The sequence below is a fragment of the Cheilinus undulatus genome, linkage group 20 (genome assembly GCF_018320785.1).
Source record: "Cheilinus undulatus linkage group 20, ASM1832078v1, whole genome shotgun sequence".
NCBI classification, from domain to species: Eukaryota; Metazoa; Chordata; class Actinopteri; order Labriformes; family Labridae; genus Cheilinus; species Cheilinus undulatus.
In genome coordinates this window covers 2979327-3007309 of record NC_054884.1, presented here as the reverse complement: position 1 = coordinate 3007309, position 27983 = coordinate 2979327, and the positions used below count along the sequence as shown (strand labels likewise).

General features: G+C 42.0%; 1 protein-coding gene across 1 annotated transcript in view; it reads right to left on the bottom strand.

The window, feature by feature from the left end:
• The window catches only part of ryr2a (ryanodine receptor 2a (cardiac)), a 163482-nt gene that overhangs the window by 112361 nt on the left and 23138 nt on the right, over positions 1-27983 (bottom strand). The window contains exons 2-11 of the mRNA XM_041815659.1: positions 12900-13019; positions 12091-12195; positions 5061-5135; positions 4896-4974; positions 4628-4740; positions 4355-4454; positions 1746-1842; positions 1523-1597; positions 1292-1448; positions 275-439 (exon numbers count right to left, since the gene is read on the bottom strand). Coding sequence (XP_041671593.1) covers positions 275-439; positions 1292-1448; positions 1523-1597; positions 1746-1842; positions 4355-4454; positions 4628-4740; positions 4896-4974; positions 5061-5135; positions 12091-12195; positions 12900-13019 — 1086 coding nt within the window. The remainder of the gene's footprint in view (positions 1-274; positions 440-1291; positions 1449-1522; positions 1598-1745; positions 1843-4354; positions 4455-4627; positions 4741-4895; positions 4975-5060; positions 5136-12090; positions 12196-12899; positions 13020-27983) is intronic.

The following is a 27983-nucleotide window of genomic DNA, read 5'->3' as shown; positions in this document are numbered from 1 at the left end:
CACTCAGACCCCCCCTCTACAGTCAGACCCCCTCTCTACAGTCAGACCCCCTCTCTACAGTCAGACCCCCCCTCCAGTCTTGTTGCAGCCTGCAGACCTCTTGTGTCATACCCCCTCCTCTCTTACCTGTCCATTTGGAACTGACCCTAACACTAACAGAGTATTTTTAATCACCTAATAATACTGATGTGAATGTTGGGGGGTAGACATGGTAAGGTACAGGACATCCACCATGGGTAAGAAGAAAAACACTCTCAAACACATGCAGCAGTACCTTCCTCTGGACTCCGCCCATGCGAGCACATTTGGCATCTACGGTCTGATAGGTGAGCCACAGACAGGTGTTGACGTGTTGTATGTAACACACAGAATCTCCATATTTAATGTCAGGAACACCCATCCCGTCCACTTCCTTCTTTACACCGGGGTCACACTTTTCCTGAAGGACACAAAAAAAAAACTGTAAAAATGATCTGATTTCATTTCAACTGATGTTTTACAGTTTAGTTAGAAATTCCTGAGCATCCTTCTCAACAGTCAATAAAGCCCTAAAACGCCTTGGATGGAGTTTGAAGAGTGTACACTAGACATCCAAAAACTGTTTTTAATCATTTAACACTAAAGTTGTAGAATTTTTTACACAATTACACATTTTTATAGTGTACCTTAGACGACCTGAAGCAGAATGCTGTAGAATTGACCTGTGATTTTTTACAGCGTACCTTAGACGACCTGAAGCAGAGCGCTGTAGTTTTGACCTGTGATTTTTTACAGCGTACCTTAGACGACCTGAAGCAGAGCGCTGTAGTTTTGACCTGTGATTTTTACAGCGTACCTTAGACGACCTGAAGCAGAACGTCATAGAATTGACCTGTGATTTTTAATTGTGTACCTTAGACGACCTGAAGCACAGTGCTGTAGTTTTGACCTGTGATTTTTTATAGTGTACCTTAGACAACCTGAAGCAGAGTGCTGTAGTTTTGACCTGTGATTTTTTATAGTGTACCTTAGACGACCTGAAGCAGAACGTCATAGAATTGACCTGTGATTTTTTATAGTGTACCTTAGACGACCTGAAGCACAGTGCTGTAGTTTTGACCTGTGATTTTTTATAGTGTACCTTAGACGACCTGAAGCACAGTGCTGTAGTTTTGACCTGTGATTTTTTATAGTGTACCTTAGACAACCTGAAGCAGAGTGCTGTAGTTTTGACCTGTGATTTTTTATAGAGTACCTTAGACGACCTGAAGCAGAACGTCATAGAATTGACCTGTGATTTTTTACAGCGTACCTTAGAAGACCTGAAGCAGAACGCTGTAGATTTGACGTCAGCTTGCTCTTTGTCCAGTAGCTGCAGAGATTTGTCCTCTAACAGACTCAGGTATTTTCCCGTGGTCACATGACGCAGTCTGAAGGGCTGACCCCAGCGGATGTGACTCCCACTCCACCTACAGCGAGAGAGACAGGTCAGATTACAGACAGACCTCTACACCTGTGTGTGTTGTTGTTGTTGGATACTCACACCACCCTCAGAGTCTCCAGCCTCCACAGGGATCTGGCGTGACTCGACACAGCTCCGCCCTCATAGTGAACTGTCCTGATGGAGAAAACAAACATCATTACCCAGGTGTGCCACAGGACAATGGTCGATTTTTGGAATCAGGTCCCAGAGGGAGGACCGGTCACAGAGACACCTTCAGCTCTCTACACCGGTCTGAGGGTCATACCAGATCAGACCTCCTTACCTCCTCTGCTCATCCCCGTGTTCTCCTGAAGGAACAGTCAGACACTCATCCATGTGACCGTGGAGGAGGCGCAGGACGTCTCCTCCAATTAGGAACCCTGAAGAGATGAGGAAAGACAGGGGAGGATGATGATGAAGGAAACAGTGACAGGAAGAGTTGGAAACAAGAGTTGAAAGGTTGTTTAATCCTGATGAGGCTGGGAACAGTCCAGAAGACACCACGTTCCAAATTATTATGCAAACTGGATTTTAGTGTCATAAACATTAATTTTTTTTGTTTTTCAGTTAAACTCATGGATTGCTTTGTGTCTCAGGGCTCTTTGGATCACTCAAATCAATCTCACACACCTGTGATCATTAGTTTGCCAGGTGAGCCCAATTAAAGGAAAACTGCTTAAGAAGGACGTTCCACATTATTAAGCAGGCTGCAGGTTTCAGCAATATGGGAAAGGAAAAGGATCTCTGCTGCTGAAAAGACTCAAATAGTGCAATGTCTTGGACAAAGAATGAAAACATTAGATATTTCAGGAAAACTTCAGCGTGATCATCATACTGTGAAGAAATTAGTGTCTGATTCAGAGCACAGATGGGTTCCTGCAGATAAAGGCATAATGAGGAAGGTTTCTGACAGACAAATTCATGGGATTAAGAGAGCAGCTGCTAAAATGCCATTACAAAGCAGCAAACATCTGAAGCTGCTGGTGCCTCTGGAGTCCCACCAACCTCAAGGTGTAGGATCCTCCAGAGGCTTGCAGTTGTGCATAAACCTACTATTCAGTCCCCCCTAACCAATGCTCACAAGCAGAAACGGTTGCAGTGGGCCCAGAAATACATGAAGACTCATTTTCAAACAGTCTTGTTTACTGATGAGTGCCGTGCAACCCTGGATGGTCCAGATGGAGGAGTAATGGATGGTTGGTGGATGGCCACCATGTCCCAACAAGGCTGTGATGTCAGCAAGGAGGGGGCGGAGCCATGTTTTAGGCCAGAATCATGAGGAGAGAGCTGGTAGGCCCCTTTAGGGTCCCTGAAGGTGTGAAAATGACCTCGGCAAAGTATATAGAGTTTCTGACTGACCACTTTCTTCCATGGTACAAAAAGAAGAACAGTGCCCTCTGTAGCAAAATGATCTTCATGCATGACAATGAACCATCTCATGCTGCAAAGAATCCCTCTGTGTCATTGGCTGCTATGGGCATAAAAGGAGAGAAACTCATGGTGTGGCCCCCATCCTCCCCTGACCTTTAACCCTGCTGAGAACCTTTGGAGCATCCTCAAGCTAAAGATCTATGAGGGTGGGAGGCAGTTCACATCCAAACAGCAGCTCTGGGAGGATATTCTGACATCCTGCAAAGAAATTCAAGCAGAAACTCTCCAAAAACTCACAAGTTCAATGGATGCAAGAATAGTGAAGGTAATATCAGAGAAGGGCTCCTATGTTAACATGGAACTTGGCCTGTTAAGATGTTTTTGATTGAAATAGCTTTGATTTCAGTAGATATGACCTCCTAATGCTGCAAATTCAACAAATGACCATTTTCAGTTCTTTTAAACCTATAAAATGTTTTGAAACTCTGTTGTGCATAATAATGTGGAACATTACATTTAATTTTTTTTCATTTTTAAAAAAAGAAAAGTTATCGTTGGGAGGTTTGCTCAATAAAATCTAAACCGTGCTCTAACAGTTGATGACTTGAAAATTATACTGACTCTCATTTGCATCAACTATTTAGGAAAATCAGAGAAAAATATTTGCATAATAATTTGGAATGCGGTGTATGAAGATTATTAAAGACCTGAGTCAGACCTGGTCTTTGAATACTGTTCCTCAAAGCACCATGGGAGTTGTAGTCCCTGTCTGACAGACTGACGGCTGAAGATCTCTGAGGATTATTTTTAGATAGTTTTGAAGTGAACTGTGTTCACACTTAGAGCGTCTGAATAAAAACAGCCAGTGGACTAAAAATAGTCCAGACTGTGGCTTATTAACACAATTTTCCCACAATGCACTGCACAAAGAAAGCTGAGAATCTTCTCAGATCTCCAGGACATAAAAATAAACTGAATAAAACTGGAATTAGAACAGATCAGAGATATATTGTTAATGATGTCTGCACAGTTCTCTCTAGATCACTGCTGGGCCGTCTGGGTCTTTAAATCCCCCAAACAAACATGGAGCTGATGCTGTATTTAGGAGTTGAACACAGTAATGATCCACAGATTCTGATTTAGTTTTAGTGAGCTGGTTCTGGTCCATAAGGCTTGTCTGAATAAATAGAGTCTACATCTGCAGAGTTTTATGACTACTGAGTTTTTGGTTCGACCCTCTGGATCCATTCCTGAAGCCCAGACCGGCAGCATGCTGGCCTCAGAGGCTGGGTTAGGGTTACAGGGACACTGACTGGAACTGTACTGAGCATGTGCAGAAACTCTCTGTTTTCATAGTGAATGCAGTTTTGCTGTTAACATGACAACAGGTGATGGTTTTCAAAGGTCTGCTCTGTGGTACAGGTTTCAAAACGGTGTGATTTTAGGACCCAAGCATGCCGTAACGCCACAAATATCAGCTGACATGTTTCCCATCAAACACGGTCTGAGATGGTCCGTTACCTTGAGCCACCTCACTTCCTGAACAGATGGGAGCGACGCTCCACAGAGTCTGCTGGAAGGCTGCATCCACATGGAGAGAGCTGTTTCCATACGACAGGTGCTGCAGAGAGAGAGAAGGGGGCGGGTTTATATCTCTGAATCAGATCTCTCCTATTAAATAAAACATCACTACTGAATACTAGAACACTGACAGGGAAATGACCACTCTAGGCTTTAATAAGTCCCAGCCAACATGTGACATCATGGTGGGCGTGTCCACCAGGTGTTACTGACCAGGTATCTCTCCGAGGAGACGCTGACCAGGATGAGGTCGTCTCCCACTCTGACCTTCTCTCCTTCTGATCGCTGCTTGGATGCCGGATGGATGGTCCACCAGCACGCCTCGCCTACCCAAAACACAAAAACTTGTCACTTGTGGAGTCTGTCTGTGGCTACCTGGAGCTACATGACACAACATCACTGTTCTACCAGCACCGGAATAAAAGGCAGATTTCAGCAGACATGCTGATCAATACTTTTACTCTAAAACGCTCCCACTGACCTGTGGTGTCGTCCTGCAGTCCGACATCAAAGGCCAGTTTGTCTGTGGACGAGCGAGACGTGGAGAGACAGCACAGGTACTACAGAGAGAGATAATCAGAGATCAATACATCTGATCAAATACTTATCAATCACCAACACAGTGGATTAACAGCTGAGTACTAACCATCCCGCTGTAGGAGTGTCTGAGCAGCACGGCGTGTCCGTACAGTAACGTTCGATGGCTGCCACCCTGCGCCGTCTAACAGAGAGAGAAGGAGACAGACGGGTCAATAACTGATCCATTATCAATGGAGACTGAGTCACTGATGGACGAGTAGATAATCAGACATTTATTAATAAACAGAGGAGACAGAGGGTCACTTAGAGAGTTAGAGACACTGATAAAAAGAACCAGAACAGACAGAGATCCACGGCACAGATGGAGAGGAAGAATCTTTATCTACCGAGGATTAAACATGAGGCTCTACACACGTTTACCAGTGTCACTAAGCAGAGTTTACTACAGCAGGAGGACGAGCTACCAGAGAGCTGGAACAAAGGGGAGTTAAAACACAGGAAAACACTGTAAACCAGGACAATTTTAACTACTGTCACGTTAAACTTTAAAATCCAGCAGCACAAGTTTCAGTGTTTCAGACCAGAGACGTTCGGATCAGACACTGCATGAAAACTCAGACCGCAGACCTCAGAATGGCTGAAAACTGCAGCATTCCTGACAGAGGATGCTTGTTTACAGATCGGAACGCCCCATTCAACTGTGTCCTTTATAAGAGCTTGATCAGGAATGTTTACAGGCCGGAATGTCCCATTCAGCTGTGTCAACAAACATGATCAGTAATGTTTACAGAAACTTTTACAGGACTGTTTACAGGAATGTTTACAGGGATGTTTCCATAAAGGTTTACAGGAAACATTAAAGGTATGTTGACAGAAACGTTTACAGGCACATTTTAAGGAATGTTTACGGGAACATTTACAGGAACGTTTGAGGGAACGTTTACAGGAATGTTTCCAAACAGGTTTACAGGAAAGTTTATAGGAACCATTATAGTAATGTTTATAGAAACATTTACAGGGACGTTTACAGAAATGTTTGCAGGAACATTCAGAGGAACATTTACAGGAACTTACAGGAATGTTTACAGGAATATTAACAGTAAATGTATACAGGGACGTTAACTGGAATGTTGACAGAAGGGTTACAGGAACATCTACAGGACCGTTTTCCAGGAATGTTTACAGGACTGTTTAAAGGAACGTTTACAGGGAAGTTTTCAGGAACATCTGCATGAATGTTTACAGGAACATTGACAGGAATGTTTACAGGAATGTATACAGGAATGTTTACAGAACGTTTACAGGAACGTTTACAGGACTGTTTACGGGACTGAATCCCCTTGTCCGAGCCAGATTCCTGCTTGTTTGAATGATGTTAGTTAGCATCCTAACAGCTATGGATCCTGGTCTGGTTGGACCATTTTTAACTTGCAGGGATCTGACTCCATTTAGAGAGAAATCATCAACTATGGAACACCTCAGAAGTCTGGCTTTAATTTCAGAAATGTAAACAGAGCTCTTTCTGATTTCTTATTTTTTGCATTTTTGTCTGTATTTTCAGATCATCAAACTTATTTTAATCTTCGACAAAGATAACCTGAGCAAAGTCAGTGTTAAAATGATGATTTCATTTATTAAGGGTAAATCCATCCAAACCTACCTGGTCCTATGTGAAAATGTCATGGACCTCCTAAACCTAAAAACTGGATGTTCCATCCTTGGCAGCAACAAGTAAAGCAAGCGTTTGTGATAACTGTCAGTGAGTCTTTCACTTCTCTGTGGAGGAATGTTGTCCCACGTTTCTTCGCAGATTTGTCGAATTTTTGGAGGGTTTTCTAGCATGAACGGTTGAAAGTCACACCACAGCATCTCAATCAGATCTAAGCCCAGACTTTGACTAGACCACTCCAAAACCTTCATCTAGTCCTTTAGCCCATTCAGAGGTGGACTTGCTGGTGTGTTTGGGATCATTGTCCTGCTACATAACTTAAGTGTGCTTGAGCTTGAGGTCATGAACTGATGGCTGGATATTCTCCTTCAGGATTTTCTGGTGAGGGCAGAATTCATGGTTCCATCAATGACAGCAAGTGGTCCAGGTACTGGTCCAGACCATCACACTACCACCATGTTTGACTGCTGGTCTGATGTTCTTTTGGCCTTGGAACTCTCCCATGATGCCATTTTTGCCCAGTCTCTTTCTTATGGTTGAGTCATGAACTCTGACCTTAACTGAGTCAGTGAGGCCTGCAGGTCTTTAGATGTTGTTCTGGGTTCTTTTGGGATCTCCTGGATGAGTCGTCCATGCACTCCTGGAGTCATTTAGGTTGGCCAGATACTGCCGGTAAGGTTCACCATTGTGCAAAGTTTTCTCCATGTGTGGGTAATGGCTCTCAGTGTGGTTGGCTGGAGTCCCAAAGCCTTGGAAATGTCTTTTTAACCCTTTTAGGTTTGGATTTTTTTTCCCTTAATAAATGAAATCATGGTTTAAAAACTGACTTCAGTATTGACTCAGGTTATCGCTGACTAAATATAACTTTAGTTTGATGATCTGAAACATTTCAGTGAGACAAATCTGCAGAAATCAGACAATCCTTCAGCTCTGTTTACTAACAGCTTTCAGACTTTTCATGCAGTGTTCTGACAATCTCCCACTCAGCCTTAGAGCAGATTAGGAACAGACGCACAGATGTAGATGTCCTCCTTTATCAGAGTGATGATGTTCACGACCATTTAAACCACCACACCGACGGCGAGCACCATGACGCACACAGACAGACACAAACAGACGCCAGGTGAGAACACCTACCCAGATTTCCACATCTACATGCTGTGTGGAAATGAGAGAGAGAGCAGAGTAAGTCTGAGCCTGAAGAGACTCCACAGAAATAAAACAGAAATAAAAACACAGAAATAACAGAGAAAAACATAAAAATGAGATAAAATCATCCAACAGAGAGCAGGCTGTTGGATCAGGAAATGATTTCTATCCACAGTTGTCACATTGTATATAAACCAGGGTGAAAGAAGAAAGAATCATTCAGTTTTCTTTGTTACTGAAAAACTGGACTAGGTCTAATCCAAACAGAAGTTTTAAAACAACGTTTCTTCCTCTAGCTTCAAAAACAATTCTACCCACACGCTACGTTTTCAAAAACATCTTCATACTCATGAAAACTCCGACCCTCACTGTGATGGTGAATCACTTCACTCAGACACCAATATCACTGAGACCACATCCCCCAGGAACCACCATCCCAGTCTAAAGAAGTCCCCACAGCTTGGACCAGGGCTGGTACCAAACCGCAGGTGTTGGGGCAAGGGAGTGTTCAAGTAGGCAGCAGTGACCTCTGAAGTCATCTTTAACGGCAGGGATGGAATGTTTGATCAACTTTCAAGGATGACATAAACTACAAAGGCAAGGATGGAATGTTTTATTGGCTTAAAAGGATTATACCTTTAACGGCAAGGATGGAATATTTTATCAGTTTTAAAGGGTTACATGATTAACAGCAAGGATGGAATGTTTTATTGGCTTTAAAGGGTTACATAATTAACAGCAAGGATGGAATGTTTTATTGGCTTTAAAGGGTTACATAATTAACAGCAATGATGGACTGTTTTATTGGCTTTAAAGGGTTACATAATTAACAGCAAGGATGGAATGTTTTATTGGCTTTAAAGGGTTACATAATTAATGGCAAGGATGGAATGTTTGATAAACTTTAAAGGATGACATGAACTTCAAAGGCAAAGATGGAATGTTTTATCGGCTTGAAAGGATGATATCATCTCTAATGGCAAGGATGGAATTTTTTACAAGCTTGAAAGGGTTACATCTTTAATGGCAAGGATGAAATGTTTTATGAGCTTTAAGGGATGACTTTATCTTTAAAAGCAAAGATGGAATGTTTATAAGCCTTAAAGGATTACATCTTTAACAGCGAGGTTGGAATGTTAATAAGCTTTAAAGAGTTGCAACTTTAACCGCAGGGATAAAATGTTTATAAGCTTTAAGGGATGACATCATCTTTGATGGCAAGGCTGGAATATTTATAAGCCTTAAAGGATGACACCTTGAATGGCTTGGATGGAATTTTTATAAGCTTTAAGGGATGATACCATCAAGGACACAGTGTTTTATAAACTATAATGGATTACATCATCTTTAATAGCAAGGATGGGATTCTAATTGGCTTTAAAGGATGACATCATTTTTGATGGTAAGGGTGGAATGTTTTATAAGCTTTAAACTTCCTCTCTCCTCCATCCTCGCCTCCTCCGGATGCATTTAAGGATTTTGAAGATCCTTCGTCATAGCAGAAGGAGAACGATTTCCGGTAGGACCAGGCCTTCTGCTCCAGGTTTAAATGTATATCAATAGGAGCCATGTGTCTGTATGTCATCCATGTTTCTGCATATTCATTCAAAGTTAAAGATACTGCCAAACTCCTGTAATACCACCAGAAATCCATGGAGGCAGCGTGGTGTGGTGTGATGGTGAGGATTCAGCAGTGCAGCTTATGCTCTGGATCCTCTTTTTAAAATGTTTCATACACCCATAACACTTTGTTGAACAGCTCAAATCCAACCAAAGATTCATGCTTTCAGATGAGATAACTTGTGTGAATTCAGCAAAAAGTCATTCAAAAAGTCAATGCTAGAACTACTAGGATGATCTGAAAATCTAGTGTATGGTGAGATAGCTATAAGCCTCCTCTGTAGTGATGTCATAGTGGTCACATGTCTGCGGATGGTCAGTATCAGCTGTAAAAGTCAGCAGGAATGTTCCTGTAGACTGATTCATCTATGACAGTAGCCTTTGTGTTCCTGATCTACTGACCACAGCTACACTGGTGACTGAAAAGTGTGTTTTTATGCCCACGAGACATTGTTCAGATAATACTGTGCATCCCTACCAAAAATCCCATTGACATCTATCTACTTACTTCCTCTACAGACCAAAATCCCATGCCAGTGATCTGAGATAAGATCCTTCAGTCGTCTGTGCTGTGATGCTGATCTCAGTCCTTCATGGTGGACTTGCTAATGTTTTCTGCATGTTAACTCTTCCTGTAGAGCTCCCAAGAGCTTCCTGTTTCTCATCTGAATGATGATTTACTATCAGAAAACACCTCAGGATGATGGAAGCTCAGTCTGATCTCGCCATGAGAATGAATCAGCAGACGGCGTGTTGGTGATGACAGATTGGATTCATCCTGCATGAAGATCGGCAGATCAGCTGACAAATCTCTCACTGAGTTGACTGACTCCTCAGAGAATAGGAATTTAAATAAACAAGACAAAAACCTTCAGTTCATGTAAATGAGCTTTGCAGCAAACAATCAGACCCTGGTTCAACCAATCAGACTCAGAGCCTGTGACCACAGTACCAGGAAAGACCACCACCTCATGTCAGAGCGCTAAGCAGTGTTTACGGTTTCTGGCTGCTTCTCAAAGAAGATCCACCTGGTCATTTTTAAACAGCGCTGCATTCTTCTTGGTTTCAGTTATGAGAGGAAATCTGACCATTAAATCATCTCCTTATCAGCAGCTGTACACCTGAAAACTTTAACCTCTGGTCTGACTGGTTCTAGGGACCAGTCAGACCAGTAACCTCTAAAAGACCAGTCAGACCAGTAACCTTTAAAAGACCAGTCAGACCAGGAACCTCTAAAAGACCAGTCAGACCAGTAACCTCTAAGGAATGAGAGATACCAGTAAACTCTAAAAGACCAGTCAGACAAGAAACCTCTAAAAGACCAGTCAGACCAGTAACCTCTAAAAGACCAGTCAGACCAGTAACCTCTAAAAGCCCAGTCAGACAAGTACCCTCTAAGGGACCAGTAAGACCAGTCACCTCTAAGGGACCAGTCAGAGCAGTAAACTCTAAGGGACCAGTCAGAGCAGTTACTTCTAAAGGACCAGTCAGACCAGTAACTTTTAAAAGACCAGTCAGACAATTAACTTCTAAGGGACCAGTAAGACCCTGAAGGAGCAAATGTGACCAACTGTGGTGTGTCTGTTGGATGTGTTGGATGTCTGTCCGTTGGATGTCTGTTTGATGTATTGGACATCTACTGGAAGTCTATTGGATGTCTGTTGGTGTTGGATGCCTGTTGGATGTCTGTTGGATGGTTTGGATGTCAACTGGATGTCTACTGGATGTGTTGGATATCTGTTGGATGTCTGTTGGATGTGTTGGATGTCTCTTGGATGTCTGTTGGATGTCTGTTGGATAGTTTGGATGTCAACTGGATGTCTACTGGATTTGTTGGATATCTGTTGGATGTGTTGGATGTCTGTTGGATGTGTAAGATATTTGTTGGATGTCTGCTGGATAACTGTTGGATATGTTGGATATTTGTTGGATGTCCATTGGATATGTCAGATGTCCGTTGGAAACGTTGGATGTCTGTTGGATATCTGTTGGATATGTTGGATATCTGTTGGATGCCTGTTGGATATCTGTTGGATGTGTTGGATATCTGTTGGATATCTGTTGGATGTGCTGGATATCTGTTGGATGTGTTGGATATCTGTTGGATATCTGTTGGATATGTTGGATGTGTTGATATCTGTTTGATGTGTTGGATATCTGTTGGATGTGCTGGATATGTTGGATATCTGTTGGATGTCTGTTGGATATCTGTTGGATGTGTTGTATATCTGTTGGATATGCTGGATTTCTGTTGGATGTGTTGGATATCTGTTGGATGTTTTTGATATCTGTTGGATGTTTGTTGGATGTGCTAACTGTCAGTTGGATATTTGTTGGATGTCTGTTGGATGCCTGTTGGATATCTGTTGGATGTGTTGGATATCTGTTGGATGTGTTGGATATCTGTTGGATGTGTTGGATATCTGTTGGATGTGTTGGATATCTGTTGGATGTGCTGGATATGTTGGATATCTGTTGGATGTCTGTTGGATATCTGTTGGATGTGTTGGATATCTGTTGGATGTGTTGGATGTCCATTGGATATGTTGTATATCTGTTGGATGTGTTGGATATCTGTTGGATGTGTTGGATAACTGTTGGATGTTTTTGATATCTGTTGGATGTTTGTTGGATGTGCTAACTGTCAGTTGGATATTCGTTGGATGTCTGTTGGATGCCTGTGCATGTTAGTGCTCACCCCCTCATTCCTGTCCTCCGTGTTGGCCAACATCTCCTGCAGCGCTCGTACAGACAGACTCTGCTCCAACACGAAGGTGCAGATGGACAGATCAGGAGGAACATTCTGGAACGACAGGAACATCAACATGACTCACTGCACATGCTAATTACATATTAACACATACCAACACATGCTGAAAAGACTAACTACACATGAACACATGCTAATGACGAACAGTGATATACATCTGAATAACTCTGTCCCATGGTACAGTACGGTACAGTAGGGTACAATATGGTACAATATGGTAGAGTACAGTACAGTATGGTACAGTATGGTATGGTATATTTTCATATTGTACTGATGTTGTTTCCTTGGTTTTACAGTATAATTATATTAACTATGGTATGTTTACCTTGTTGTGTATTAAATTAATTTACAGTGTAAATTCTACAGACTATAGTGTCAATACTTTCCTTTATTATCTTGGACTGATGTGCATTCAAAATATTTAAAAGCATTAACATATATCAGGTATATTTTCATACCTTGGGGATGTGTGTTACATTGAAGACGTTACAGTATTAGTATCTTACATATTTATATGTTTTTTAGATTGTACATTATTAAATATATTGGAGTATAAAATAATAAGATATATTTAATTACCTCAAAGTTGTGTTCTATTAAATAAAGTAATGAATTCCCCTACATATGGTCTATTTTGTTACCTTGTAGTTGTTGATAATATCAAACATGTTAGTGTGTATTAAATATATATATGTTTTAGTATCAGATATATAACAGCTTGTGGTATTTCTTCTGACCTTGGAGTTGGAGATGGACTCGAGGAAGCAGAGTCTGTTCCCGAAGCCTTCAGCAGCCAAACAGAGTTTCTGTTGTTCTTTATGGAGAGTGGCCGAACACTGCAGGACCACCTCATCATCCTACAGAGGGATAAGGGAAAACACAAAGGTAAGGTCCAGAAATATACGCACAGGTAAATTAACAGAGATAAACCTGGAGGAACAGGTGATTAACTTCAGACTGAGAGACGCGACAGAGTCTGTCACTGATATTTTCAACTGCTGGTCAGAGGAGAGACGGGAACTAAACAAACAGAAATAAACAGCAAATAATCTCATCTCAGAAAAAAGCTATGTCTTTAAGTCATCTATCCATCCATCCATTATCCATCATCCAACAATCCATCCATCATCCAACAATCCAACCATCTATCATCCATCCATCACTCATGCATTATCCATCCATCCACCATCCATTCACCCAGCCATCCATCCATCATCCATTCACCCATCCATCCATCATCCAACAATCCAGCTATCTGCCATCCATCCCTGTATCATCAATCCATCATCATCCATCCATCCATCATCCAACAATCTAGCCATCTATCATCCATCCATCACCCATGCATTATCCATCCATCCATCCACTATCCATTCACCTATCATCCATCCATCCATCCATCCATCCATCATCCATCCATCCATCATCCATCAATTCATCCATCCATCATCCAACAATCCAACAATCCAACAATCCATCCATCCATCATCCAACAATCAAGCCATCTATCATCCATCCATCACCCATGCATTATCCATCCATCCATCCACCATCCATCCATCATTCAACAATCCAGCTATCTGCCATCCATCCCTGTATCGTCAATCCATCATCATCAATCTATCCATCCATCCATCCACCATCCATCCATCATCCAACAATCCAGCTATCTGCCATCCATCCCTGTATCATCAATCCATCATCATCCATCCATCCATCATCCAACAATCAAGCCATCTATCATCCATCCATCACCCATGCATTATCCATCCATCCATCCACCATCCATCCATCATTCAACAATCCAGCCATCTGCCATACATCCCTGTATCGTCAATCCATCATCATCAATCTATCCATCCATCCATCCATCATCCAACAATCCAGCCATCTATCATCCATCCGTATATCGTCATTCCATTTTCATCCATCCATCCATCCATCCATCCATCCATTCACCCATCCATCTATCTGTCATTCAACAATCCAGCCATCTGCCATCCATCCCTGTATCATCAAGCCATTACCATCCATCCCTGTATCATCAATCCATTACCATCCATCCATCATCCATCCAACCAGTTTTCCAGATGTAAATTGTTCTCTTCATACCAGATTCGGTTCTATAAATTCACCATTTAGGACACACTCATACTCAGTCCAGTTGCCAGCACCAGGCAGTGTGTCAGTTTACTGGTTGGTCTCTGACACTCCTGTCTATGATAGATAAGTGCTTATTTTTTTATTGGGTCTGGAATGATTAGAATATTAAGAATTAAGATAACCCTGTGGTAATCCTGGTGATGATGAAAGAATAATCTGACTTTAACTTTTCAGCCAGCTAATCACATACAGTACATGTCTGATCTACATGGATATATCTATGTGTATTTTAAGTCTATTTCAGCCTCTGATGCTCATCAGTGAGAGGAGAATCTGCAGAGAATCTTCCATTAATCTACGGGCCGAGGGTTTCCTCTGTTTCATCATTTATAACCCTCAGGGAGGGCGGGGGTCGATCACAGAGAGAGCACTCTATCTGCTGCAGAGGAATGATGATGATGATGATGATGATGATGAAGAAGGCCGGAGCAGAGACGTGTTTCTGATCACTCCATCACCACTATGATGTTTTAATAAGTCAGTATATCAGGATAATACAGCTGTAATCAGAGAACAGAGCTGCTGTCAGGAGAGTACTGAGGATTCATCACTCACTGCTCTGCTTCATTATCTACACATAAACACAGTACACACACTACAAACTACACACTACTCACTAACAAAATACACACTACACAATACACACTAACAGAGAAGGTTAGCCCGTTAACGTCTTCATAACTGCAGCTCTCGCTCACTGTAAGGTAGGAGATCTATTATGGCCGTCATCAGCTGGAATAAGAGCGTAGTGACATTAATAACCACTGAGAGGTCTGGAAGATCTCTGAGTTTACATCCAGCCTTCTATGGAGAGAGAGAGACTCCTGAGAGCGTCAGACAGCTGCTGCAGAAACTCTGTTCACCTGCAGAATCCTCAGACACAAAACCAACCAGATTATTCAACAACCAAAGGAAAACTAGTTCACTCATCAGCAAGATTCAACCAAAAAATAAATCAACTATAATTCTATTTGTCCCTTGAAAGTGAATATGTGGTTGCAGACTACTAAAGCACTGTGACTGATCCACGGCTGAGGAAATGTTTGTCCATGCACAGACTCGGTGAACACAACCTTGCTGTCGAGACAGGACACCAGAGACAAAACTGGGTCCCCAAAGAGGAAAGACTGTGCACCCGACAGCATTGTCCAAATGTCTTGAAGCATTAAGATTGGCCTTCAGTTGAGATAAGGGGTCTAGCCCAAAGCCTGAAAAACAGCCTCATACCATTATCCCTCCTCCACCAGACTTCACAGTCAGGCAGGTATCGTTCTCCCAGCATCCTCCAAACCCAGACTCCCATCTGACTCCATATCCACAGATGTTTGAGACTGCATGGCTAGGCTAGAGGATGCTTTTATACACCTGTGGATCTGATTGAAACATCTGAATTCAAGAAATAACAGGCGTGGACACATACTTTTGTCCATACAGTGTATTAAACTGTCACAACCCACAAACTCCCATGTGTTCTCAGCAGAGCCTGGGCTCACTAAAGGGTTGAAAAGAGAAAATGACCAAGTGAATAAAGATAACCTGTATCTATATGTGTTACCTCTATAATATTAAAAATACATCAAGGATGGAGTCAGGTCTGCAGACTTAGGAGCAGGAAAGTGTTCAGTTCTGATTTATATATGTAGCTTTAAATGATTTAGTATGTGCATGCTCATGTCAGTTCAGGTGTGTGCATAAATATATATATATATGTTTATAAATGTGTGTGTGTGTGTATATATGAGAGTGTGTTAGAATAGAGGCCAGTGTGATTCAGTCATCGGTGTGTGGGAGGAGGACAGATGCAGCCTGATGGAGGAAAAGAAAACCATTCTGTTTCTACACAAACACACAAAAAACACACACTTAACACACAATAAACACAGAGAGAGAGAGAGCTGGTGAATGTTTCTGTGCAGCAGCAGAATAAAAGGAGCTCTATAAAAAAAATAAATGTGCACAAATACAGTGAAATCACATTAGAGGGAGAGTGGTCAGAGCTGAATGAACACAGAGTTACATCAGAGATTATTCAACTACTGCAACCTGAGGAGAGCTCTGGGCGAGGGGTGGGGGAGAGAGAGAGAGAGGGGCGAGAGAGAGGCGAGAGAGAGAGAGAGAGAGAGAGAGAGAGAGAGAGAGAGAGAGCGCTCTGGGTGAAGGGTGGGCAAGAGAGAGAGAGGGGCGAGACAGAGAGAAAGAGAGGGGCATTAATCTGAGGTAGAACAGTTGATAATCTTGAGCTTGTTTAGTCATATCACTAAAACCACCACAGTCTGTGGAACAGCTGTGGCCATGTCATATGTTGATGCGTCCTGAGGCAAGACCCTGAACCCCAGTTTGATCCCACTGTAAACTCTTAAATCAGATAGATGGTTCGTATTCATGTCTTTCATTAGGCTGATCCATCTGTCAGAGCCCCAAAACTCCAAGTCTGAAATGGACCTGACCAATCAGCTTCAACTGAGCAAATCCAGGAAGTAGCTCCTGGTGAGCAGTGAGGTTTTTATAGACTTTAATATATGTCATCACTGGATGTCTTATCTTCAAAGGCAAGGAAGTAATGTCTTAAAAAGCTATAAAGGAAGACATCATCATTTTTGAAACCAAGGATGGAATGTCTTGTTAGCTGAGAAGGATGTCTTAAATCCAAAGGCAAGGGTGGAATGTTTTGTAAGCTTTAAATGATGTTTTATATCCAAAGGCAAGGGTGGAATGTTTTGTAAGCTTTAAAGGATGTCTTATCTTCAAAGGCAAGGGTGAAATGTTTTGTTAGCTTTAAAGGATGTCTTATCTTCAAAGGCAAGGGTGGAATGTTTTGTAAGTTTTAAAGGATGTTTTATATCCAAAGGCAAGGGTGAAATGTTTTGTAAACTTTAAAAGATGTCTTATCTTCACTGGAAAGGATGGAATCTTTACTAAGCTATGAAGGATGACTTCATCTTAAAGCACAGATGGAATGCTTTAAAAGCTTTAAAGGATTACATCATCTTCAAGGGAAGGATGGAATATTTTTTACGCTTTAAAGGATGAGATCATCTTCTTGATGATGACATCATCGTTTTCTAACGCAGGAATGGGATGCTTTATAAGCTCAAAGGGTGACATCATCTTTGAGAAAAGAATGGGATGTTTAATGTTGACGAAACGATGGTGTCATTTGCAAAGACATTGATGTTTTGTATCCCTAAAGGGTGGCATCAACTTTGAAAGCAAGGATGAATTGTTTTATAAGCTATAAAGGGTTACATCATCTTCAAAGCAAGGATGGAATGTTTTCTAAGCTTTTAAGGATGACATAATCTTTAAAGGCAAGGATGGAATGTTTTTTTAAGTTATAAATAAATTACATCATCTTCAAAGTAAGGATGGAATGTTTTGTAGGCTTTTTGAGGATGACATCATCTTTAAAGGCAAGGATGGACTGTTATATAGAGGTTAAAGGATAACATCATTATCTCCAGAAGTAGGAATGTGATGTTTTATAAGCTCTAAAGGGGAACTTGTCTTTAAAGAAAAGGATGGAATGTTTACGTTCACTGAAGGATGACAACATTTTCAAAGGCAAGGCTGGAATGTTTTATGAATCTAAAAAGATGACATTATCATCAAAGACATATCTATATTATATTATATTTATAGACATTAAAAGATGACATCATCTTGAAAAGCAAGGATGGACTGGTTTATTGACATTAAAGGAGGAAGTCATCTTCAATGGCAAGGATGGAATGTTGGTAAAGCTGGGGATGTTGGGGGCTTTTTCCCTCCTGGAGCGGAGTCAGGCCCCCACTGCTCTCCACTCTTCCAAAAGTGAGGGAATATTGTTGGAACATCTGTGTTCTAATGATGACAGAGAAAAGGAGGACGCTGAGGGTTTTTATAACTCGTCCATTTTGGTCTGAGGAAGGATACCAGTAGAATGGTATTAGGGGCGTGACTTAGTAAGAATTCTTAGAATAAAGATGAATCCTCTAACATGAAGAAAACATCTGACAGATTACCCTTAAATCTAGAGATTAGACATGTGGTAAAAGTTTAGATGAAATCAGAATAACCCGACAGTAAAATCTGAGTACCTTAAAGCCATAAATCTGCTAAAAACACTTAAACAAATCCTGGACCATCACATGTTCCTTCAGGTAAAGGTGGGCTCCTCTCTACAGCTCTCTAATGAGGGTTCTATCAAACAAACAGCAGGAATCTATGCGTTAGTTAGGGACTATTTCCACAGGCGGATAAATCAACATTTGGACCAGTCCTGTGAGTTTTAGTGGTATCAGGACGGTGTGAGTGGGATGTGTGACTCACTGATGTGTGTTTTCTCCAAGCTCCAGGAGGATCTCAGCCTTTTTATTTCATTTATTTATAAGAAGAAGGTGTGAAACCAAATCAGACTGATCTCTGGAGTTAACCCGTCTGCAGTCTGAAGACGTTATCTCATCACTGCTCAGAAGTCTGTTGATTAAATCTGTGAACACACACCTAGACACTGATCTGAATCTATTACCCAGACCTCCTCAGGGTCACAGAGGGCTGGAGCTGATCCCAGCTGTCATTGGCTGAGAGGCGGGGTTACAACCTGAAGTGGTGGCCAGTCAATCACAGCGCTGACAGACAGAGACAAACAAACAGGACCACTGAGTTTGGTTTATACTCTGCAATCTAATCTACATCACTGTGAGGTCGACATAGCTGGAGAGTCTGATAAACTCACAGCAGAGAAGGTTCTTTAAACGTCCTGCCGCCTAATCTCTCCTAACCTCCATTTATCAATCAGCCCTCAGATTTATTACTAATGACCATTACTCTACTCATCATCGCATTTTATATGAAAAGGAGATCCTGGATTTGGAGGCATTAAGATAACTGCCATCCATGAGGACGCACAAAAACATATTAACCATGCCAGGCCAGTGGGTGGCACTGTGACATTGTCATAAAACAACCTCAGGATGCTCTAATCCCCTTCCTTTACAGAGCGCTGAGGTGTTAATGTCTGAAAATGGCTAAGACATTAAAATAAGACATTAAAATAAGAAATTAAAATAAGACATTAAAATAAGTTTAGACAGAGGTTGAGGTGGAGGAATTCCTCCAAGTGAGTCTGAACTACAAAGAGGAAATATTTAAAGACCTCCATTGTTGTTGTAGTCATCCTGCTCTCTCAGGAGGCCTCCATTGTTGTTGTAGTCCTCCTGCTCTCTCAGGAGGCCTTCATCGTTGTTGTAGTCCTCCTACTGTCTCAGGAGGCCTCCATTGTTGTTGTAGTCCTCCTACTGTCTCAGGAGGCCCCCATTATTGTTGTAGTCCTCCTGCTCTCTCAGGAGGCCTTCATCGTTGTTGTAGTCCTCCTACTGTCTCAGTAGGCCTCCATTGTTGTTGTAGTCCTCCTACTGTCTCAGTAGGCCTCCATTGTTGTTGTAGTCCTCCTACTGTCTCAGGAGGCCTCCAATGTTGTTGTAGTCCTCCTACTGTGTCAGGAAGCCTCCATTGTTGTTGTAGTCCTCCTACTGTCTCAGGAAGCCTCCATTGTTGTTGTAGTCCTCCTACTGTCTCAGGAGGCCCCCATTATTGTTGTAGTCCTCGTACCGTCTCAGGAGGCCTTCATCATTGTTGTAGTCCTCCTGCTCTCTCAGGAGGCCTTCATCATTGTTGTAGTCCTCCTACTGTCTCAGGAGGCCTCCAATGTTGTTGTAGTCCTCCTACTGTCTCAGAAAGCCTCCATTGTTGTTGTAGTCCTCCTACTGTCTCAGGAGGCCCCCATTATTGTTGTAGTCCTCCTACTGTCTCAGGAGGCCTCCATTGTAAATGTAGTCCTCCTAATGTCTCAGGAGGCCCCCATTATTGTTGTAGTCCTCCGACTCTCTCAGGAGGCCTCCATTGTTGTTGTAGTCCTCCTGCTCTCTCAGGAGGCCTCCATTGTTGTTGTAGTCCTCCTGCTCTCTCAGGAGGCCTTCATTGTTGTTGTAGTCCTCCTGCTCTCTCAGGAGGCGTCCATTGTTGTTGTAGTCCTCCTACTGTCTCAGGAGGCCCCCATTATTGTTGTAGTCCTCCTGCTCTCTCAGGAGGCCTTCATCATTGTTGTAGTCCTCCTACTGTCTCAGGAGGCCTTCATCATTGTTGTAGTCCTCCTACTGTCTCAGGAGGCCTTCATCATTGTTGTAGTCCTCCTACTGTCTAAGGAAGCCTCTATTATTGTTGTAGTCCTCCTACTGTCTCAGGAGGACTCCAATGTTGTTGTAGTCCTCCTACTGTCTAAGGAAGCCTCTATTATTGTTGTAGTCCTCCTACTGTCTCAGGAGGACTCCAATGTTGTTGTAGTCCTCCTACTGTCTCAGGAGGCCTTCATCATTGTTCTAGTCCACTTTTTCCCAGGAGGCCTCCATTGCTAATGTAATCCTCCTTACTCAGCCTGATCATTAGAGGAGGGTCCTGTTTCCTGAGGGCTCAAACTGATGTACTCCTCTCCCCCCTCTCTCTTGGATCGTTCCAACATTACTAAACCAGAATCACACACACGCATTAATACCATGAGCTTATTACTACCATGTTTATGCTGACTCTTGGTTTCATGTGTTATTATGGTCTCAGTCCAGGTCTGTAAAAGAACCTGAGAGGATCATGTGTTTCTCTGTCTGCAGCAATGAGGGGCCATTTGGTACCATCAGGGCCACAACAATTTTTTCTCACAGCAGAGGGGCCAAATTATCAAAGCGTAAACAACACTCTCTATCAGATGATAATAGTTATTCATAATCTTAAATTAAAAGCAAATATACCACTCTGACAGCTCAGGTTTATAATAATTCAGTTATTTATAACAGCAGCAGAGCATGAGTGTGTTTACTGCTCATAAATTAATCTCACATTATAGGGTTCTCTGCAACCCAGTCAGAGTCTACCGGTTGACCAGGAAACTTTGGCAACGTAAAGGCAACCTTGGCAATGTAAAGGCAACCTTGGCAATGTAAAGGAAATCTTGGAAATAGGGTTGTGAAGGGATCATGTGCCACGAGATCTTGCAAGATCAAAACGTCATGAGATTTCTCATTTGGGGGAAAAAAATCTTGCAAGATCAATATTGAGTAGACACCAGGAGCAGCAGCTCTATTGACAGAAAACAGTACCAAATTGGAAATTATAAAAGATCACAAAAATGCCCTGGACACTTTAAAATTGTTTGTGGGAGAGTCCTCCAGGTGTGTTCCTTGGGGCCGCACATGACCCGCAAATGCACGAGAAGTTCATCACAATGGTTCGAAATGATTAAACGCTGCTGCTGAAAACCTGTGCAGTCTCTGTGAGGAGAATTGAGGGTTAATTTAGATTGTGTATGCATGCAGACTCATTCATAGTGTCACTATTTGTGTCTTTTTAAGGAAATGCTGGCAATATAAAGAAAACTTTAGTAATATAAAGGAAGTGTTGGCAATATTTCAGTGCAGGTTATTCCACATGTATTGGCTGTTTGACCTTATGTTGAAGACTTTAAAAAGAAATTGCTCGTTGTTATGTGTCTGATGTCTGAATCATTCCGGTGTCTTATTTTTCTGACATCACAGCATTTCTGCAGGTCGTGGAACACGTTCAGCTGTTCAGAGAGAATCGTCTCTACGTGAGAGGGGGAGATTTGGTGGAGTCAAAAGTCACATGTTTGATTTGGTGCTGAGTCAGCTCAAGCCTTCATAATCTGTCAGAGACACAGTCCTGGCACTGAACCCGGCGAGATTATAGCAGAGCAGCAGAGACACACTCGGCCTCAGTGAGAGCTGGACTACAGGACGATGATATGGAGAGGAGAGAGAGAGAGAGGAGGAGGAGGAGGAGGAGGAGGATGATTTGTTGCACAAACACCAGCTCTCAGTCTTCTTGTCAGTTTTAGATCAATTAAATAATCTATGAGCCTAAAATAAAGATTTAAAAAACTCTATGTACGCGGACGGCCCGGGTTCGAATCCGGCCTGAGGCCCTTTACCGCATGTCTCTTCCCCACTCTTGACACTGTTTCTGACTCTATCCACTGTCCTCCTCTATCTAATAAAGGCACAAAAATGCCCAAAAATAAATCTTAAAAAAACAAAACAAAACAAAAAAACCCCAGCAAACTCAGTTATGTTATTAGATCATTCCTGATATGAAACTGTTTAGTTATCCATCCTTTGAGCTTCATAACTAGTTAATAACTAGATGTTTTCCCTTCAAATATTTAAACTCCCACCCTGAATATTGGCCTAAATATTCACCAGATTGCAGGGAGCTCAGTGATATTTGCTCTAAATCTGATTGGAGATGACCTCTAATAACCTATCATTAGCCAGGGGCCCCAGGGCCAAGCTTTGGGCCCCTCTATCTGGCTACTCCTCCTGCCAGGCTGACTCCTCCATATGTCAGAGTAAAGCCCTGATGTAGAGATGCTGTCAGGTTCAACTCTACCAGATTAGCAGCAGATCTTTCAGTGATGTGGAGGTTCAAAGGTGACGGTTTATCAGGATGTTACATAAGACGTTTTAAGTTTCTCTGAAGATTTAAAGCCCAGAGTTAAAGAGAGAAACCTGGAGAAGGTTAAAAACATTGAGGATTCCTCCATATTCATCTGATCTAGACATAAATGTTTCACCAGACCCTGACTAATGTCAGCTGTTTGGTTTCTGGAGGTGGCTTTAAGAGAGAGACCCATGAACATGGACCTAAATCTGAGTGGTTCCTGTCTCTGTCTGCAGACCCCTGAACGGTTCCTGTCTCTGACTGCAGACCCCTGAACGGTTCCTGTCTCTGACTGCAGACCCCTGAACGGTTCCTGTCTCTGACTGCAGACCCCTGAACAGTTCTGAGATAAACACCACTTTTATATAATTTCACACTCGGAGCTGTTACATCATGTGTAAAAATACTAACTACTTCTCTGTGAGAGTGTTTGAGTGAAGAGGACTTCACGCTCCATCACAGCTCTGATTTTATGATATCTAACTTTAAAACACTCCAGAAGCTCTCTGAACCTGGATGATCCTCTCACTGATCATCAGGTGGGAGGATCAGGAGGCTTAAAAGGACAGCCCTCGAACGCACCAGAGCAGTTCAAACACATAGCACTGCATGTCTTTCAGATAGACTACACTGTTTCATATAGACTACAGCCTATCAGATAGACTGCACTGTTTCATATAGACTACAGCCTATCAGATAGACTAAACTGTTTCATATAGACTACAGCCTATCAGATAGACTACACTGTTTCATATAGACTACAGCCTATCAGATAGACTGCACTGTTTCATATAGACTACAGCCTATCAGATAGACTACACTGTTTCATATAGACTACAGCCTATCAGATAGACTGCACTGTTTCATATAGACTACAGCCTATCAGATAGACTGCACTGTTTCATATAGACTACAGCCTATCAGATAGACTGCACTGTTTCATATAGACTACAGCCTATCAGATAGACTACACTGTTTCATATAGACTACAGCCTATCAGATAGACTACACTGTTTCATATAGACTACAGCCTATCAGATAGACTGCACTGTTTCATATAGACTACAGCCTATCAGATAGACTGCACTGTTTCATATAGACTACAGCCTATCAGATAGACTGCACTGTTTCATATAGACTACAGCATTTCAGATAGACTGCACTGTTTCATATAGACTACGTCATTCCAGATAGACTGCACTATTTCATATAGACTACAGCTGTTCAGACAAACTACAGCATTTCAGATAGGCTGCAACATTTCAGATTGCCAACAACATTCCTGATAGTCTACAGCATTCAAGATAGACTTCAACATTCCAGATAGACTACAACATTCCAGATAGACTTCAACATTCCAGATAGACTACAACATTCCAGATAGACTTCAACATTCCAGATAGACTACAGCAATCCAGATAAACTACAACATTCCAGATTAACTACAACATTCCAGATTGACTACAACATTCAAGATAGACTTCAACATTCCAGATGGTCTACAGCATTCAAGATTGACTACAGCATTCCAGATAGATTACAGCATTCCAGATAGACTACAGCGGTCCAGATAAACTACAACATTCCAGATTGACTAATAATACCTTGAATTTATATAGCACCTTTCAAGAAACCCAAGGACTACAACATTCCTGATAGACTACAACATTACAGATTGTCTACAGCATTCAAGATTGTCTACAGCATTCCAGATAAACTAAAACATTCCAGATAGACTTCAACATTCCAGATGGTCTACAGCATGCAAGATACACTACAGCATTCCAGATTGACTACAGCAATCCAGATAAACTACAGCATTTCAGATAGACTTCAACATTCCAGATGGTCTACAGCATTCCAGATTGACTACAGCATTCCAGATTGACTATAGCATTCCACAGATGCTACAACATTCCACACATACTACAACACTCTACATAGACTTAAGCATTTCAGACAAACTACAAGATTTCATATTGACTACAACATTCCTGATAGTCTACAGCATTCAAGATAGACTTCAACATTCCAGATAGACTACAACATTCCAGATAGACTTCAACATTCCAGATAGACTACAACATTCCAGATAGACTTCAACATTCCAGATAGACTACAGCAATCCAGATAAACTACAACATTCCAGATTAACTACAACATTCCAGATTGACTACAACATTCAAGATAGACTTCAACATTCCAGATGGTCTACAGCATTCAAGATTGACTACATCATTCCAGATAGATTACAGCATTCCAGATAGACTACAGCGGTCCAGATAAACTACAACATTCCAGATTGACTAATAATACCTTGAATTTATATAGCACCTTTCAAGAAACCCAAGGACTACAACATTCCTGATAGACTACAACATTACAGATTGTCTACAGCATTCAAGATTGTCTACAGCATTCCAGATAAACTAAAACATTCCAGATAGACTTCAACATTCCAGATGGTCTACAGCATGCAAGATACACTACAGCATTCCAGATTGACTACAGCAATCCAGATAAACTACAGCATTTCAGATAGACTTCAACATTCCAGATGGTCTACAGCATTCCAGATTGACTACAGCATTCCAGATTGACTATAGCATTCCACAGATGCTACAACATTCCACACATACTACAACACTCTACATAGACTTAAGCATTTCAGACAAACTACAAGATTTCATATTGACTACAACATTCCAGATAGTCTATAGCATTCCAGATTGACTACAGTATTCTAGATAGACCATACCAATTCATGCTGCAGCGTTTTATCAGCTCTGCAGGACTCTGAGGTCACCTGTACACCTCCAGGACTCTGAGGTCACCTGTACACCTCCAGGACTCTGAGGAGACCTGTACACCCCCAGGACTCTGAGGATACCTGTACACCCCCAGGACTCTGAGTAGACCTGTACACCTCCAGGACTCTGAGGAGACCTGTACACCCCAGGACTCTGAGGAGACCTGTACACCCCCAGGACTCTGAGGAGACCTGTACACCCTCAGGACTCTGAGGAGACCTGTACATCTCCAGGACTCTGAGGAGACCTGTACACCCCAGGACTCTGAGGAGACCTGTACACCCCCAGGACTCTGAGTAGACCTGTACACCTCCAGGACTCTGAGGAGACCTGTACACCCCAGGACTCTGAGGAGACCTGTACACCCCCAGGACTCTGAGGAGACCTGTACACCCTCAGGACTCTGAGGTCACCTGTAAACCTCCAGGACTCTGAGGTCACCTGTACACCTCCAGGACTCTGAGGTCACCTGTACACCTCCAGGACTCTGAGGTCACCTGTACACCTCCAGGACTCTGAGGAGACCTGTACACCCCCAGGACTCTGAGGAGACCTGTACACCCCCAGGACTCTGAGGATACCTGTACACCCCCAGGACTCTGAGGAGACCTGTACACCCTCAGGACTCTGAGGAGACCTGTACATCTCCAGGACTCTGACGTGTGCAGGTAAAATTGCGGTCCACTCCTCTCACCCTGGATGTGGACTTTTGAGGCCCTCCCCTCTGACAGGAGCCTGAGGTCCGTCAGGACCAAAAGCTCCCACCACAAGAACAGCTTTCCTCCATCTGCAGTCAGCATCATGAACAGTAGTCCGGTCCTCTCCCTACAAACTCTCAGTGAACCCCAGAAGCAGCAGACAGAATAATGCAGACTCTTTATGTCACATTAATGCTCACCAGACTTTATCTCTACTGTTTATAACTGAAAACTGAGTTGGTTAGAAAAAACTGCACTATAACCTCTTCACCAGTAAACTGTACATCTGTACGGTCCGTCCTGTTGTACCTTCCTCTATGTCCTCTGTTTACTGCCAAACACCAGGTCAGATTCCTTCTATGTGAAAATGTACTTGGCAATAAAACTCAATTCTGATTCTGATGATGATTGGGCTGCTCTCACACAAACATAGACAGAATAATCTCTGTAAATATGAACAGATCTAACACACACACACACAGCTCTGATGGGGCTGAAGGATGTGTATTTCTGTGTGTGTATTTCTGTGTGTGTGTTGGCTGGCTGCCGTAATGATCCCCACAGTTTCATGGCCGACTGACTACAACAGCTAACATGCTGACATCAGCATTATGTATGTGTGAGCGTGGACTCAGTATTTCAGCTCTCATGATGTTGAAATCAGAGCCATAGTCTGAGAGAGCCATATATGTTAAAAAAAACAAAAAAACATTAAATATATATATATATATATATATATATATATATATATATATATATATATATATCTCAAAAGACTGTATAAGAACCAATAGGTTTTGAATTAAACCATAGAAAATTTAATATGAAATTAATATGATGTATTCATTGCCAATGAATGTTAGCAAGAACAATACATCAGGGTTGTTCTTGCTATGCACTTCTTTTTGTTATGGTTATGTTTTAGTAAGATAAGGGGGTCAGGTTTCATATAAGCTTTAGCTTCAGCCTTTGACCTTTCGGTTACCTTGGAATTCAGAAATTTCACTTGGACCTTTTAAATTGTTTTATTTGTGGCAAGTGAGCCAACATATTTTTTTTTCATTCGTTGATTCATAGAGCCAGCAGGCTAAAAGCAAAGATACTGGATTATTCTAGCTTTCTTAAAACTGCAGACAGGAGCTGGACACTGCTACTGCAAGGCAAACACAATACCAGGCTAATTAGCAGTTAGCAACAACAGCTAGGCTAACGGGGCTAATCAGTGTCATCCCAACGAAGCTGTAAACTTAAAATTTCCCTCAACTTCTGATCAGGAGATCATGAGCAGCACATAACACTTTATTTATAAAGACATGAACCGAACAGCAGCACTGCTGACTGTTCAGATCCTCCAGTGTCGATTTTTCCCTCTTCTGTGATCAAAACAGCAGCTGCAGTGAATTCTGTGTTTATTCCGTCTAGGACCCCTTATCAACGTGTATCGGGATACATATCATCAGTCAGCTGAGGTACAAACTCTGGTCTGTCTTCATGGTCAAAGATGACAGAAAATATTGGTGCAGAGGATGAAACATCAGAGGAAGTGTTCCACTGAAAAACAGCATCACAGAGGAGAATAAGCTGCTGTGTAAATTACATTAAATGAAACAGTCACATCAGAAAATAAAGCTGTTTTAATGGCTGCTATATTCATGATGTGAAGGTC